The sequence below is a fragment of the Urtica dioica genome, chromosome 8 (genome assembly GCF_054948205.1).
Source record: "Urtica dioica subsp. dioica isolate 48M chromosome 8, U.dioica_male_clone48M_v1_H2, whole genome shotgun sequence".
NCBI lineage: Eukaryota > Viridiplantae > Streptophyta > Magnoliopsida > Rosales > Urticaceae > Urtica > Urtica dioica.
In genome coordinates this window covers 29,124,762-29,142,766 of record NC_142763.1, presented here as the reverse complement: position 1 = coordinate 29,142,766, position 18,005 = coordinate 29,124,762, and the positions used below count along the sequence as shown (strand labels likewise).

The 18,005-nt window shown below is 39.4% G+C and overlaps 2 protein-coding genes across 2 annotated transcripts; one reads left to right on the top strand and one right to left on the bottom strand.

Annotated features, from left to right (window-relative positions):
- Positions 1 to 2,882: 2,882 nt before the first annotated feature.
- On the bottom strand, positions 2,883 to 3,580 carry LOC149388982 (pectinesterase inhibitor 6-like). The gene has a single exon (XM_089624311.1). The coding sequence runs from the start codon at positions 3,505 to 3,507 to the stop codon at positions 2,938 to 2,940; it is 570 nt and encodes a 189-aa protein (XP_089480437.1). The 5' UTR covers positions 3,508 to 3,580; the 3' UTR covers positions 2,883 to 2,937.
- A 9,672-nt stretch (positions 3,581 to 13,252) lies between these two features.
- Positions 13,253 to 13,603, top strand: LOC149388981 (uncharacterized). Its single transcript, XM_089622539.1, has one exon. The coding sequence runs from the start codon at positions 13,253 to 13,255 to the stop codon at positions 13,601 to 13,603; it is 351 nt and encodes a 116-aa protein (XP_089478665.1).
- The last annotated feature ends 4,402 nt before the right edge of the window (positions 13,604 to 18,005 follow it).

Below are 18,005 nucleotides of genomic sequence, written 5' to 3'. Positions count from 1 at the left end.
ATCAGCTTTTTGGTTTCTCTTTGATCAAGCATTCCAAAGCCATCTGCCACTCCACAGGCTCAGCCTTCTCAGACCACTGCAACTTAAGACACCATTGATGATCCGTCGTGGTATGTTGATAGTGGAGCAACAAGCCATATCACATCAAGTCTCTCCAATCTTGTTGTTTCAAAAAACTACAAAGGCAAGGAGAAGCTAGTTGTTGATAATGGTAATACTATCCCTATCTTATACTAGGAAGTACTTGTATTCAATCTAAGTCTAAAAATCTTATTCTGAAAAACATACATCATGTTCCAAAAATCACAAAAAAGTTAGTAAGTATTTCCAAAATCACATGAGACAACAATATCATTGTTGAATTTTCTTGTGATGGATGTGCTATCAATGACAAGAGTTCGAAGCAGGTTGTTCTAACGAGGGAGCTTATAAATGACCTCCACAAGCTTGACCTGTCACAGCTCAAAGACTCAAGTGGACCAGCTGCAAGTCAACACCAACAATCATTAGTTTTTCTCACAACATCCACACCAGATAATTCTACTTGTAATGTCAATAAAAAAGTGCCAAAAGAACTAGATTTGTGGCATAAATGTTTAAAACATCCTTGTGTAAAAGTCTTTTCTATTGTTTTGCAATAAGCCAATATAAAGCAAGATAATGTAGATCAATTAAACTTATGCACTGCTTGTAAACTTGGAAAATAAAAAATGCTATATTTCCAAGAGGACAAGTATTGGAAATATAGCAATATATGGTCACTCGACCTCGTTCAGCCATCTTCAAGCCCAAGGCTTTAACTGCTCAACTTGCTCTATTGACTCACGTGTCAGTCGCTGAACCACATGACGTCTTCACTGCTCTTTCTGATCCTCAGTCTCTACCAATGCAAGCTAAGCTCTCAGCCCTGCCTAACAACAACATGTGGGAGTTAGTCCCAACTCCAAGAGACGCGTCTATTGTCGACAATCGTTGGGTGTTTCGAGTCAAGTACAAGCCTGATGGGTCTATTAATCGTTTCAAAACACGTCTTGCTGCCAAAGGGTTTCAGCAAACCCAAGGCCTTGTCTACTTTGGAACGTTTAGCCCGGTAATCAAGCAACCAATCATGCTCATCATGGCTGTCACGCACAGCTGGGAAATTCAATAAATTGATGTCAACAACGCATTTCTGAATGGTGATCTCCACGAGTGTTTATATTCATCACCCTCCAGGTTTTATTGATCAAGCCAAACCAAATCATGTATGTCGACTCATCAAGGCCCTATATGGGCTCAAACAGGTACCACGTGTGTGGTACGAGAAGTTACACGTTTATCTTCTCTTTTGGGGCTTTAAAAACAGTATAAATGACATGTTCTACTACAACTCAGGAGGTATTTGCTTGCCTACGTGGATGATATTCTCATAACTGGGAATGAGACCTCTGAAATCAGGTGTGTGATCAGTGACTTGAATGCCAATTTTGCTCTCGAGTCACTTGGATCTCTTGGCTCGTCAAGTCACTTCATTGGTTTTGAGTATCTCAGAGATTCAATTGGCATTCGACTAACACAAACCAAGTATGCCTATGACTTGCTGGTCCAGGAAAATCTTGTTGATGCCAAGCCTTGTCCAACCCCAACGGTTTCTTCACGAGCTCTTGTTGCTGATGATGAGACGACACTACTTGTCACTCAAACGCGGTACATGTTCTTAGTTGGTGGGCTTCAATACTTGACATCCACGCGTCCTGATCTAGCCTTTGCCATCAACATGTTGAGTGATTACCTACAAAATCCTCGCTAGTCTCACTGGAAAGCCTGCAAGCGCTGCTTCGCTATGTCAAAGGGAATTTGCACGATGGTCTCTCGTTCAAACCAGCTCCGCGCTTAGCCATCGAGGCATTCTCTGATGCTGATTATGCCAACTGCTCTAATGACCGCCGCTCTACAACTGGCTATGTTGTGTTTTTCTGGGGGAAACTTGATTACATAGTCTTCACGTAAACAAAAAGTTGTCTCAAGCTCGAGTATTGAATTCGAATACCGCGCACTTTCTCAAACTTCAACTGAGCTGTTTTGGCTCAAATCTCTACTTGATGAGCTGCACATGTGTACTTTATCTCCAACGACTGTTATCTGGTGTGATAACTTAGGTGCAGGATCACTTGCATTGCTTCGAATCCGATCTTCTATGCTCGCACGAAACACATTGAGGTGAACATTCACTTCATCCGCGATCTCATCACCAACAAGGCTCTTGAAGTTCGGCACATCCCTACGGAGGATCAACTAGCTGATATGTTCACCAAAGCTGTCCCTGAAGCTCGCTTTCATGATCTCAGCGCCAAACTATGCCTTGAGATGAGCTGGCTGTCACATGTACGCCAGTTCAGCGTTCGGTTAGTTAGCACACGCGACAAGCCCACGCATGTACGTGTCGTGCGTTGGTTAAGTTAGTTACAAGCGTGCTACACACGGAACTCACTTGTATATGTATTGTTGAAGGTAATCGAGTTACAACTAATGCGAATCACTTACGATCAAGGGATATTCTCTGATCAGATCTCAATCTCTCTACTCTCTCTTTCTTTAAAACTTCTCTTCAAATCATAATAAATTCATATCTAAGGTCTTCTACTCCATTTCTCCATAAAGCAAATTTTACATCAGTTCTTTTGCGCATGATGGATACAAAGAAGTAAAGTGTTGTTTTAGATTTAGTAGCAAACATAAAATCGAGACAATTCTTTTCAAAACTAGACCCTATCATCACACCAAGCATATATATTTATATATATATATATATATATATATATATATATATCATAGAATCAGCGATCACAAAACATGGATCGCTCACCTTTTCTAGAAGGAGGAGGAAAAAAAAAACCCCATTATACAAACGATGATCACTTCACTTCAAAATTTCTTATAATTAATTACTCGTCATCTCTAATTAAGCAGTGCGTTGACGAGAGCCAGCGCGTTGCTTATGAGCCGGCCCGCCCCCGACACACGGGCCCGCAAAATCCTCGCCCGCTTCCCCCGCCGGCCCCGGAACCCTTCCAGACACGTGTCGGAATCCGTCAGGGCGGCGCTCAGCCACGTGGCCAGGTCGCCGGCCCTCTCCGCCGAGGTCGCTGCTCCTCGCCGGAGCACGCCCAGCGACTCTTGAAGTCCGGCGACCGCGTCCGCTAGGCACTCGGCGCAGTCCGACAGCGCCTCCCGGTCCCGGCGACGGCGCCGGAGAAGCGCCGCCACGTAGCGGGCGGCGGATTTGGTCTCGGCAGTGGCCACAGAGACGCCGGCCCTGGCCCACCGGGTGGGAGTTGTGGTCGAGCTCGTCCCGGAGAAGGGGGCGAGTGTGCGCACGCACAGGCCGTGGTAGCGCGTCACTCTGCAGGCTTGCCGGAGGTTGGTGCTCTTGGCGGCGGCGCCGATTAGGGTTAGGGTTGTTGATGTGAAAAGGATGGTAGTAAGTATGAAGAGCTTTGAGATATTGCTAATTAGCTGATTTGCCATGATAACAGTCAAAGCAGTGAAGTGCTTCAAGCAACACTTATATTGCCAGTGTAGTATCTGTATTAATATAGAATAGTACAATGTGTGGAGAGTATATATCTATATATATAGCGAAAATTGGAATAACTAGTCAAATGGCCAAAGTAATAAGTTTTGAACCAAACAGAAAGTTTATGATGTCAATTTTTTTGTTTACATTATCGTTATAAAAATTGAAGGTATATATAAATAATTTATTGCTTTTAAAAAATTTAATCATGGATTTTTTTTTATTGAAACATGATACTTTCGTATTTTAATTATTTTAAACTCATTTTCGATAAATTTTAACTAGTCATCCTACGTCTCAGCCTACGATAATTTGCGATAATAAACTCATTTTTGTTTACATTTTCGATAATTATTTTAAACTCATGTTCGATGAATTGTGTAAAAGACGTAGTCAATCTCCACTATAAAAAAAACGTCTTTTATATTAAATTTTATGAGTTATAATTTGCGTATAAATTTGCATTTGAATGTGTCATATATACTTAATTATATATTTTGTATATATATGATCTTAGGATGAGGTAGTGAAAGAGAAATAGTTATGCTTGGGGTTAAAATAGGATAAGCAGGTGTTATTTTAGGTACATATGTTATTGAATTATTAAAAAGATTTCTTAATAAAAGTACAAAATAAACAATTCTGGACTTGGATGACTGGAACGCTTTTATTTTTGTTTGGCAAGAGAATGGTGAGTTCAGTAAATAAAAAGTAAAAATGATAAACTATTTAATGGAAATAGGTTGGCAATGGGATGATGTTGAAATACCCGTGATATAATGAATTAGCGTATCGGATAGTTTGTAGCGATATCAGATATGTACCTTGTTAAACTCGTGATTCTCATGACAAAATTACTTTTATATGGAAAAGAAGATATAATTGGACATATTAGATATCTAACTCGTTTGTTGAAGTTCTCGTGAATAAATTTCAGTCGTGGCAAGTCTTCCCATCAGGCAATTATCATGCTTCCAAGATCTTTTTTTTTTTTTTTTATATATATATATAATAATTGCTGAGGCTTTCTATTAGATAATTGACGTACAAACTTCAAACATCTTCTAATAATTAAAGATGAGACCTCAAGACAAAGATGACCCAGATACGTGAGTTCCCGAGGAATGAAAAATAAACCACACTTATTTTCAAGCCATTGGCTCTTTTAAAATACCTCAGAGATTAATGGAAGAAACGCAATGCTCGAGGACCACCATTCATGGACGAAAAAACTCGAGTGTCTGCATCAACAAAATTTCAACATAAAACTCGAACTAAAAACCCGAAAGATGAGTGAATCATCTTCGGGACACATATTTCACCAAAGAAAAGTGGACAATACTGTCGAGTCTCAACAAAAAGGCATAAAACTAGACTAAGCAAATACACCAAATAAAATGGATACACCAATCATCTTATCCGAAAAACTAACAACTTCCACCCAAATAACCCCCCTTAAAGAATACCCTCGAGTCCAGAACCAAAAATCGTTATTAAACCACCCAAAGCCCAATTCCCCAATTAGTACCGGTTGGGGGCGCTTGGCGAGCATCAATTGCGAAGTGGAACGCCATCGTTTCTTTTTGGGCTGAACTTAAAGCTCAGGTCTTCAGGGGATGACTGGTGGCTTAGAAAAACTTTCGGCAATGGCGGACATCACTACCGGTTTGCTCCCGAGACCGTCGAGAACCATCTTCAAGAATAGAATCTCTTCACATCCCGAACACCTGTAAAACAAACCCACAACAACATGGAACACATAACCACGACCACGATCCAGCAAGCTCGATAGTCGCCGGAAATGCAGAGAAACCGGCAAAGGGGGAAGGTTTAAAAACAAAGAGATTGTGTAGAGCTTCCCCTAGGTTAGAGGGGTGTCGCTGATGTGACCAGGGTGGCGACCGGTAACCCAGGAGAGGCTGAGATTTAAGAGAAGAAGAGGGCTTTATCAAACCCTAAATCGCACCAGAAGAGAGAAAAAATTTGCATTATTTTGCAAGTAATATTTCCTTGTTTACTTCCAAGATCTTTATTATTAAAATTTAAAAGAATTTTTTTTCAAATGTCAAATATTCTTGGGCATTGGAAGGAAGTGGAAATAGCACTTCCGTTAGAATGTCTTACATTGCTTAACGGAAGTAGCAATTTCGTTAGGCAATTATTTGCCTTCCGTAGGTTAACGGAAGTGGTTGCCTTTCGGAGGTTAACGTAAGTGGTATTTCGTTAGGCTTAACGGAAATTAGTATTTCCGCTAATTCTCAATTTTTAATATAAAAATCAAACTTAAATAGTAAATCAAAATGACTAAAATGTTAAAGTTTTAAAAGAAGGTACTAATATCTAAACTGAATTGTATCTTTATTGATAACTTTATAAGAAAAAAGGTAAAAACATTACAACAAGATTATGAGTAAAACAATGCTACACTTCATGAATAGTCATGTTTTGAAAGTTTACATCAAAATTATCAACAAGATCAATGCTCACAAATATTTCTTGAGAACGTTCTACATGTTGACACCAATCTTTGTAAACGGTTAGTGCCTCGACTATTTCGGGTTTCAAATTATGAATTCGATCGTCAGTGATGCGACCTGAGTTACTAAATGCCGATTTGGATGACACCGTTGGAACCGGGATCGAATGTACATCTTGGGCCATCTTAGACAATATCGGAAACATGTTTTTGTGTTGCCTCCACCATGCCAGCAAGTTGAGGTCGTCTTGGTTCATGGAGACAAATTGTTGAAAGTCGTATAGCGTAATCTCGTCATGTTCAAACGTCTCTTCAATGGTTGAGGGATGTGGTGATGATTTTAAAGATGAAGTTTCGCCGCGGGCAAAATGAGCTATATCTCGAGACATTCTTTTACTTGTTGAGGCATGTCGGGGTGGACACGGCTCAAGACAAGTTGAAATTTATCGTTGGTAAAACCTGAAAAAAAAAAAAGAATAAAACTCTTTCACGACCCTAGTATGATCGTGTTACACGTAATCTTGTCCAGTATGACATTTTAAATACTGTAAAAATGTAAGATGACCCTCAAATTTCATTCAGGGTCTAGAATGCATGCAAAACCATATATATATAAGTAAAGAATCTTTGAAGTTCCCCAATATTTAAAAAACTTGGCTCTCATAGATTCGATACACGGATGAAATATTTCAAAGTGGTTGGAATCGTCAAGATGTTCGAAAATTCTTGTAGTAGTATGTAGTACTAAATAATATATGGGTGTGTAAACGGCGGAAAATGCAAATGTTTCATCGTAAAAACGTGAAGAAAATAAGTGAAACACTTAGCCAATGCGATGTCTGCTTCGGTTATGTCATGGTCTTCGTACATGTTCACATATTCACGGGTAACCTCTACATATCTATCGGCCAAGAATGAATTCAACATTAAACATATTCACTTCCACCTAATCCTGTTATCTGTGTTGAAGTTCATCTCGTCAAGACCGTTAAATAAAAAAACGCCTCTGCAGTTCGTCTACTCTTTGGGTTGAATTGTTTATTCAAGTTATGACTTTTCTAATCTTACTAATACACTTTTCGAAATGCCTAAACTCAGATTTCACTATAAGGTTTATGTTATGGATAGCACATATTCGGTGTAAAAGGGAATCTTGATTGGGTATCTTAAGTCGTAAATCTCTAACCATGGAGTCGTTGTTTGTGGAATTGTTAATAGTTTTGGAAATTATCGTCCCAAGTAGGTTCCACTCTTCTATAACATCTAGAAGGAGTTCTAATTTGAAATTTGCGGTGTGACTACCCTCTATTCTTATAAAAGCTATGATTCGCTTGTTTAAGTTCCAAGCTTCATCTATGTTATGAACTATGACACTCATGTACTCTATTTTGGCATTTTTCAACCAAATATCAGGCGTCAGTCCTATATTAAACCTAGCAGACATGAAGCAGACTCTAAGTGTATCATTTTCTTCATGAAAATTTTCATAATTTCTGTGCGGAGAGTTTTTCTTAAAATCAGTTTTAATGCCATGAACTAAATAATGCACGAATAGTTGAATGCCAGGAACTAAATTTTTCATAATTTCTATACGGAGAGTTTTTCTTGAAAAAGTTGGATCGGGGATGGGTTGATATTCAGTATTTTCGCAATTAGGAAATTGAGAAAGGTTTAACCAATTTTGTGGAAATTGTCGTGGTGGATAGGGTTGTTGAACTTTTTCGTGTTGCACCTCTTGTTGTTCTTATTGCGACTAGAACTTCGACGTGATTCACGTGAACCTCGACGAAAATCTCGGTGAAATAATGACTCTTCAGACATGCTTATAACAACTTAAATTATAAATAATTTTTTAAGATTAACTATAGAATACACATCAAAATATATACTAAAATATTGAATTTTTTTTTCTAGAGAAAGACTATAATGTTAAAAATTTAACTATCTAATATATTTTTATAAATCAAAACTGTATAATATAAATTAACCTTACAATAAAAAATTATATAATATAAACTTAACTATATAATACAAATTATAATTAAAACTATAATATATATATATATATATATAGTTTTTATGACTTAACTATATAATAAAAAAATATAAACTTACCGAAATAATATATAGAATGTTGTAGACAATGTGTAGCGAATTGTAGAGAAATGTGTGTTGTGATTGTAAAAATATTATATCAAATTTGGTCTAATATAGTTTTTGTGGTGGAATGGGGATGAAAGTGTAATACTTTAATAAAATTTTGACTCAAACGGTAATATATTTTAAGCCATAGATTATCTCCAACATTACAATTTGATAGACCATCCAACGGTTGAGATTCATATTGGGAGCGATGCTACAATTTGTTTATTTAACGGTGCAATTGTTTTTGTCTTATTCTGTCTGCTTCACTTTCACTGCCACTGTCGACACGTGTTGGAACTGTTGCCTGCCATTTTCGAACACACGGAATTCGGCACTTCCGTGAGGCCAAATGAAGAAACGGTATCCTTCCTTCCGTTAGTTTCCGTTTCAGACGCCCATGGTGATCCATTATAATCAGTTTTTACATTATAGGTATGAATATAAGAATAAAAATTAAGAATTTGTTACAACTAGAATTTGTCTAACTCCTTTAAAGATTATAGTCAAATTTTTTTTTCCTGAACTATTTTTTAATAGAAATGTGCGTTATTAAGCTACTAGCTTAATGGACGCAAAAAAAAAAAAAAAAAAAAAAAAAAAAAAAAAAAAGAAACAAAAAGAAACACCATCTCTAGTAGAGTTTAAAGTATATTTGGAAGTAGGAACCTAAATTTTTTGAAGGAAAAACAATAATATCTACTCTCTTTTTAGTTGTGTTTGGCATATATCAACGAAACTCGAGAACTTTTATTTTGAGAGAAGGTATAAAATTAGAGTTGAATTGGTAAAAATAAAAATCTAAAAAAAATTGGTTATGCGACCCTCTCGTTTCTCTTATCTCAATTTTTTTTTCTCAAAGTTAATTGACTTCCAAACACAATAGAAAATTTTCTCCCGTGTTTTCTTTCAAAATTTTGTTTTACATTGTAAAATTGTAGTTTCAAACATACCCATAAAGTTGATAGGAGAAAAAGAAAAAAAAAAGTAAGGGGGACCAAACTGCAACTTCTCAACAAGCTCAAGGAGCCAATATGATGAAGATGATATTTGGAAGTAGGGTTGTGTAAAACTAAACAGAAAATTGGATAAGATCGATAATCGAAACAATCCAAAATAAAAAAAATCGGTTCTACGAAATATAACCGAAATTTGGATTCGGATAACCGATCTAGTTTTAAAAACTGGACCGGATATCGATCTTAAATTTTGAAAAAATTGGATATCAAATATTTAATAATCATGTTAGTAAAAAATAAATAATCACATTAGGATTATATGATTAATTTTTACTCAAATTTTGATCATTGTAATACTTTTATAACCGGGTATGGATTTAAAAAGTAGTTTCATAGTGATTATGGATTTTAAGAATTAGATAACCGAATTTTTAAAATCGAATTTTAAAATTGGATCCGAATTTAAAAAAATCGGATAACCAAATTTTGAAAATCGGATGTTGAATTTTAGAAACTGGATAATCGAATTTTTGTTTTGGACTAAACTGGACCGGTATAATAAGAATGTGAAGCCAAGTATTTTCGAAACACATTTTGGGCTGTGATCGAACCAAATCAGTCTAGTTTCAGCCTTATTCGGAAGTTCGAAAGGGAAAAATCATGATTTGGGCTGTGATCCAAAAGAAATGTAGGAATTGTTTGCTGTCTACTATATAGTTGAGAATTTTAACAACTATCTTATATGAAAATGGTAATTAATATTTCATCTTTTTTAGTCTTTAGTGATTTTACCGTTATTGAACATAAAAATGTAAATAACATACAAAGTTAAATGAAAATGAAAAAAAAAAAAAAAAAAAACATTAAAAAGAAAGGTAGTTCACAAAAAAGTTATAGTAGCGAAGTATAATAAGAATGTATACTGTTTTATTTAATTTTTTATTCCCTAATTTTTTAAAGTATTTGATTTTAATTCTATTTATAATTTTTTTTAATAATGAGAAAAAGCCTTAGTGTAAATTATTTATTGTCGTCTAAGGCCCTAATATTCGGCTGGCTCGAGTACCTCAGTACCTTTGTATTAGTGAAGAAAATTACACAAATATATCATATGAAGATGCTTTCTGAATTTTCAAACATTTTACGAATAGATCTGTATTATAATTTTCAGACAATTTTGACCTCATTATAAATGAAACTGTAAACGGTTTAACAAAAAAATTAAACAAAACAGTATATGTTAACAATACTAATGTAAAGGTATTATGAAATAAAAAAAGTAAATGTGATATTTGAGTGATTATATATGAAAATAAGAGATTATTTTCACATATTAGTATATATATATATATATATATATATATATATATATATATATATCCAAGGACGGAACGTGAAGACCAGAGGGAACTTGCTGAAATTTCATTTTGAACCCTATTTATATTATTTTTATTTACATTTTTAGTTAAATTATATGACACTTACATATTTGTCCCTTGAAATTTTTATATTTGTATCAAATACTTGCTTGAAGTTAAAATTCTGGTTCTGGCAATATATATGGTTAATGGTGGCAAAAACGGTTAATGTTTGAGCAAAATGATACTTATTGTGGGAGTGGAAATCGCCCCCTTCCATTAGGCGAGTTGGACCAACTGAGTCCAAGGCAAGTTCGGCCCAAAGGGGATGAAGACAATCGTTAGGTCGGCCCAAAGCCCAGTTCGACCTAAAAATCTCAGGCAAAGGTGAGATCGGCCCAAGACAATAGCAAGGGGTACTTCATCAAAGATCGAATCCTAATTCGACCCGGGCCCATAAATGCTCTTAGACGGTCCCGCCAATTAATCCAAACGGGTGGTCACGATCAAATCGCCTAAAGAGGGGGATATGTGCGAGATTGGAGGATCGAAGACCGGCTCTGCACGTACACGTGTATCAATCTGAAGAGGCATGAGAGTCGGCGAGCTAGCTATAAAAGCTCGTTCCATCTTCATTTTAAGACAACTGAATATTTTTCGAAAAATTGCCATATAATTTCTGAAGTTTATTATTCTATTTCCTGCTCATTCTCGCTCAAAATTTTCTATTCTTGTAAGGTTTACATTCAATAATTAATAAAGGGAATATCATTTCGTTCTTTCTATATTCAAATTCGCGTTATTCATTAATTTCTTTCGGATTTCGATTTAATCTTCATAATCGGATTCTGAGGCCCTTAATTCATATAAATAAATATGCGAGACAATTCAAATAAATCTGGTATAGATCGTTGGGACGAGAAATCGGCTCAACAATTTGGCGCCATCTGTGGGAATATCATCAGAAACCTAACGCCGAAGAACACAGATCGGATCTGAAAGAATGTCTTCTAACAACGAGCACGAAATCCCAGTTTCTGGATTCGATCCGGAGACACGGGCCCTTCTGCTGAAACTCGTTGAAACCACCGCCGAATTCCAGGGATCAACCTGATCCCAGCTCGACAGCCTGACAGCTGCGCAATCTTCACTTCAAGAGCAGCTCGACGCTGAGCGAGCTATTCTGCTGAGTTCGACCGGTCTGCCTACCGCAAACGGACGAAGGTTCGCCCCACCCGGGAGGCGACTAAGCTTCTCTGGGATCCACATGTCGCCTGATACGGCCGGTCCTAGCAATACGGCCAGAATTTGCCAATTCGATGGACAGGCCGAGGCCAGTGTATGGCGAGCTCGACCAACTCAAGGCGACCTACCGCCTCCGGGAGGCCCTTCTCCTGGATATGTTCCTCAAGTCATCAACCTCCCCCGCGAGGAAGGAGTTTCTGAGGAACCGAACTATTTTGAGCCGGTAATTCGTCCGGAAGAAGGAAACCCTCAGAGAGGAGAAATCCGAACTGGGGGAGAATAGTTCGTCGTAGAAATCCCGAGGGATGCCCCGCGTTCAGAGCCTTCCGCCAAATGGTGGAGGAGAAGTTCCGGGCTGTAGACTCCTGAATGCACTACGCCACGAGCTCGGCCCCCGAGATCGATCTGCTGGTGGCAGATACTGGGCGAACCCCTTTTGCTCCATGTATTACTCAAGGCAGAGTTGGGGACACCGAAAAGATCAGGCTCCCCAAATACTCTGGTACTTCCAACTCGAAAACGTATGTAACGGCCTTTCGCATCGCGATGGGACGAGCAAGTCTGCGAGATAACGAGCGAGAAGCAGGATATTGCCAGTTGTTCGCTGAGAACCTGTCAGGAAACGCTTTGGATTGGTTTTCACGCCTCGAATAAGGGTCGATAAGTTCTTTTCAACAGCTGTCGGCCATATTCATCAAACACTACTCGATGTTAGTGGAAGATGAAGCAACCATGGCAGACCTATGGAATACCCAACAAGCTCGAGATGAAACCCTGAAAAGCTTCATGACGAGGTTTAAGACTGTCATGTCAAAAATCCCTTCCGTAGAGGGAGAGTCGGCTCTGAACGCTCTAAAAAATGGACTGTGGCACGAGTCCAGATTCCGAGAGGAAATGACCGTGAACAGACCACCCACCATCGAGGATGCGATTCATCGCGCCTCAAACTACGCAAAAGCTGAGGAAGAAAGAGCCCCTCCTGTCCAAGAAGCATAATCCAAGGACGGTCCCCTCTATGACACCTGTTCCGACCATGGCCAGGACACATGGAATGAGACCTTACCGAAACAATGAATGGAGGAAACCTTCAAGCATTCCAGAACATGCCTTTAATGTAAACGACGAGGGAGTTTCCGAAGGAGACACCCCGAAATGACCGCGTGACAAGAAAAAGTACTGTGACTTCCACAAGAATTACGGACACGACACTCTGGATTGCGTCGTGGCCCGAAAGGTACTTATTGAGAAGTACAAAAATGGAGAACTAAAGAATGTCGATTTGGGACCACCACCCTAGAAGAAGGAATTTAATAATAACAGAACCCGAGGAAATCTCTCCCCAAAAAGGGGAAGGGCAAAGGAGGAAGATAACGACGTTCCCCAACCAAAACCCCGGATCGACTATATCATGAGAGGTTCAAAGTTTTGCAGGGATAGCGTAAACTCAATTAAGGCACACCAACGTCAACTTAAAGGTACACCGAGATAACCTGGGTGCCGAAAGGTAGAAGATACCATGATCTCATTCAATGAAGACGATACCAAAAGGCTATATGGGCCCCACGACGATGCTTTGATCATCAAACTCGAAGTGGGTAACTGCGTAGTAGCCAGAATCTTGGTTGATGGAGGAAGCTCTGTAGATGTTATATTCAAAACCACTTTGCATAGAATGAACATCGAAGAGGCTGAAATTGAGCATAAACTCAACCAGCTATCTGGATTCAATAGGGAAGTGACACCCTCTCTAGGAATCATTGAACTCCCTGTACGGGCCGGAGACGTAAACCGGATGGTCGAATTTACCGTTCTCGACTGCCCATCCCGTTCAACGCTATCCTCGGAAGACCTTGAATACATGGGATGAGGGCGGTACCGTCAACCTACCACCTTTGCGTACGATTTCCGACTCCCAATGGGATACAAGAAATCAGAGGGAGCCAGGAGGCATCCCGAATTTGCTACATGAATAATCATAAAAAAAATCATCGAAAAGCATCAGCCAAATTAAAACAATTCGGAAGGTCCGTCTAGCGAAGAAACCAACGAAGGCCAATAGCAATTAATGGCCATCGGAAACGAGATCACCCATCCGCCTCCGATGGAAAATTCAGAGGAGAAAGACGAACCTAATGCAGAGTCAACAATGCAGATTCAGATCGATGGAACTGACCCCAAGAGATGCGTAGGCATCGGGGACAAGTTGAAAGGAAATATACGCCGAGAACTGATAACATTTCTGAAGAAGAACAAGAAGACGTTTGCGTGGACGATAGAGGACATGCCAGGTATAGACCTCAAAATCTCCGCACACCAACTCAACGTCGACCCCAGTTATAAGCCTGTAAAACAAAAGCGTAGGAAACTCGGCCCAGAGAGGGCTAAGGTGGTGAACGAAGAAGTAGAGCGCCTCTTGAAATCCGGTTTAATACGCGAAGTAAAATACCCCGATTGGCTCGCCAATACCGTCGTCGTCAAGAAAAAGAACGGTAAATGGCGCGTATGCGTTGACTATACCGATCTTAATAAAGCTTGTCCTAAAGACAGCTTTCCATTACCACACATAAAACGCTTGGTGGAAGCCACCGCTGGCCATAAAATCTTGTCGTTTATGGATGCGTTCTCAAGATACAATCAAATCCTGATGAATCTCAATGATCAGGAAAAGACCGCTTTCTAACCGACAAAGGCATCTATTGCTATAAGGTGATGCCCTTCGGGCTCAAAGACGCAAGAGCCACGTATCAACGATTAGTGAACAAAATGTTCGCCGACAAAATAGGGACAACGATGGAAGTTTATATCGACGACATTTTAGTAAAATCATTACGAGAAACTGACCACGTCTCACATTTAGAAGAATGTTTCAAGGTCCTGAACAGCTACCAAATGAAGCTAAACCCATCTAAATGTACATTCGGGGTATCTTTTGGGAAATTCCTCGGATACATGGTAACTCAGAGGGGGATTGAAGCCAACCCGGACCAAATACAAGCGCTCCGAAATTTACCTTCCCCCAGAAACAAAAGATAAATCCAGAGACTAACAGGGCGCGTGGCAGCCCTTAGCCGATTCATTTCTCGATCGACTGATAAATGTCAACCTTTTTATAAGCTCTTGAGAGGAAACAAGAAGTTCGAGTGGACAGAAAAGTGCGAAGAAGCATTCGAGCAACTGAAACAGTATCTGGCCAAACCTCCGATCTTAGCCAAGCCAAAAGTGGGAGAAACGCTCTACTTGTATGCCGTCGTATCGCACACCGCGGTTAGCGGAGTACTCGCTAGAGAAGAACGAGGAGACAAAAAACCAGTGTTTTACATAAGTAGGTCACTCGTTGACGCAGAGACGAGATATCCGGCAATGGAAAAATAAGCTCTGGCCGTCGTCACAGCGGCCCAAAATTGACGACCATACTTCCAATCCCACTCGGTAGTGATGACCACTCAATCTTTGTGCTCATTTCTCCGCAGCCCCAATCAATCAGAGAGATTAACCAAATGGGCCGTTGAGTTAAGTGAATATGATATCGAATATCGCATTAGAACATGCGCGAAGTCACAAGTTCTAGCCGATTTCCTTATCGAGCTCCCCGCAAATGAAAGCGAAACCACGGCAAACGATGGAAATTGGACTCTCAAAGGCTGTGGGAGCAAAATTCATATCCGCTTTTTGCGACTCGCAGCTCGTTGCGAATCAAATCAGCGGGGAATTCGAAACAAGAGACGAGCGTATGGAGGCATACGCACAATTAGTAAAAGAAATGACAAACCAATTTGAAAAATTTGAATTAACTCGCATCCCTAGAGGAGAAAACACCACAGCTGACGCCCTCGCCGCCTTAGCTTCAACGTCAGATCCTACGATAAGCCGAATCATACCGGTCGAGACAATAAAACAATCTTCTATCACTACCAAAAGCGCAAGCATAATGGTAATAATAGAAGAGGGGGACTTGAGAAGGGATATAATCAGATATATCTCCGAAGGTCACACCCCGACAGATAAGCAACTGCGCCGAAAGTAAATTAGCCAAAGCGCAAGATTCTCCATAATAGACGGAGTGCTTTTTAAAAGAAGTTTCTCCGGAATATACTTACGATGCATAGGAAAAGAGGAGTCCAAATGCATCTTTTCTGTAATACACGAAGGAGAATATGAGAACCACGCGGCCGGAAGGGCCCTAGCTGTTAAAATAAAAAATCAATGGTACTTTTGGCCAACCGTGGTCGCCGACTGTGAGCAACACTCACGAAAATGTGACCAGTGCCAAAAGCACGCCCCGAATATCAAGCAACCAGCCGATACTGGGGGAGTGGAAATCGCCCCCTTCCACTAGGCGAGTTGGACCAACTGAGCCCAAGGCAAGTTCGGCCCAAAGGGGATGAAGACAATCGTTAGGTCGGCCCAAAGCCCAGTTCGGCCTAAAAATCTCAGGCAAAGGCGAGATCGGCCCAAGACAATAGCAAGGGGTGCTTCATCAAAGATCGAATCCTAATTCGACTCGGGCCCATAAATGCTCTTAGACGGTCCCGCCAATTAATCCAAACGGGTGGTCACGGTCAAATCGCCTAAAGAGTGGGATATATGCGAGATTGGAGGATCGAAGACCGGCTCTGCACCTACACGTGTATCGATCTGAAGAGGCAGGATAGTCGGCGAGCTAGCTATAAAAGCTCGTTCCATCTTCATTTTAAGACTACTGAATATTTTTCAAAAAATTGCCATATAATTTCTGAAGTTTATTATTCTATTTCCTGCTCATTCTCGCTCAAAATTTTCTATTCTTGTAAGGTTTACATTCAATAATTAATAAAGGGAATCTCCTTTCGTTCTTTCTATATTCAAATTCGCGTTATTCATTAATTTCTTTCGGATTTCGATTTAATCTTCATAATCGGATTCTGGGGCCCTTAATTCATATAAATAAATATACAAGACAATTCAAATAAATCTGGTATAGATCGTTGGGATGAGAAATCGGCTCAACACTTATGTACCCTTTTTTTGTGTAGATAAATTACATTATTCCCCCTTCAACTATGACACTGGTAACGATTCACCTCATGAAATATGAAATCGTACATGACAGACCTTGAAATCCTACATTGTAACAAATACATCCTTTTGTCAAATTTTATTAACGAATGTCAAGTGTTTCAAGGGTAAATCAGTAATTGTAATTAAAAAAATAAATAAATTATTACTTTTATTTATTTTGTATCGAATGGGGCGCCCTCGCCGAAGCCTCGCTTGCCCTGGGCTACTCTGACATCCCCGCCGAGGCCGACGCCGCCATGCTGGACTCCAACGACTTCCTCCGCCGCTTCCACTACGCGCTCCTCCAGCTACACCTCGGGGAAGGCTCTCTCCTCTGCCCTGAGATTGCTTGCCGCTTCCCTGTCACCAAGGGCATCCCCAACATGCTCCTCCACGACCAGGTCTAGTCTACTCTCTATTACCACACAATCATCTATCACTTGTATCTGTAAATGGTTCTCCTTGGGAGCCAATGAATTGCTTGTTTGCTTTTATTGTGTGCAATTGTGTTACAATCGGTTTATTGCTGCTGATTTACTGTAAAACAATGCAACTTGAGCGGAAAGGCTGTTGATGGCTTCTTTTGACAGCATCCAATACTTGCACACGAACTGAATGTATTGACTAAAATCTCTCGCAATCGAATGAAAGATTTAAGTTATCAGTAAAGATTTATTATTAATATTATAGCTGGAAAAAACTAATCACTTGAACGGTCTACAATATGATCAACTGTACTTGCAATATTATTACAAAGAATCACTAAATAAGTTTTTTAGGGAAAATTGAAGTTGATTTCAGTCTACTATAGTTAACAAAATCATAAATTAAAAAAAGAAAATAATTAAGGGTATTAAAGTAAATTTACTGTCCACCACAATTTCTGTTAAATACTTCTGTTAAATATTTGACAGAAGGATATGTTTGTTACAATATAAGATTTCAGGGTATGTGATGCAGGATTTTTTATTTGAGGGGGGTCAGTGACGGATCCAGACTCGGAAGGCGGGGGGGCCAAAACTGAATTTTGGCCGGAAAAAAAAAAATAAAAAATTTAAAGCCTGATTTTTTTTGGGGGGGGGGGGGGGGGGGGGCCAGGCCTCTTGGGCCTTCAACGTGAGTCCACCACTGAGGGGGGTAAAACATTACGAGTGATATAGTTGAGGGGGCAACAATGTAATTTATCCTTGTTTTTTACTGCAATAATACGCAACATTACGTTTTAGTGTCTC

Coding starts and splice junctions, on each gene's coding strand:
- LOC149388982 (XM_089624311.1), bottom strand. CDS start 3,507: ATGGCAAATCAGCTAATTAGCAATATCTCAAAGCTCTTCATACTTACT.
- LOC149388981 (XM_089622539.1), top strand. CDS start 13,253: ATGATCTCATTCAATGAAGACGATACCAAAAGGCTATATGGGCCCCAC.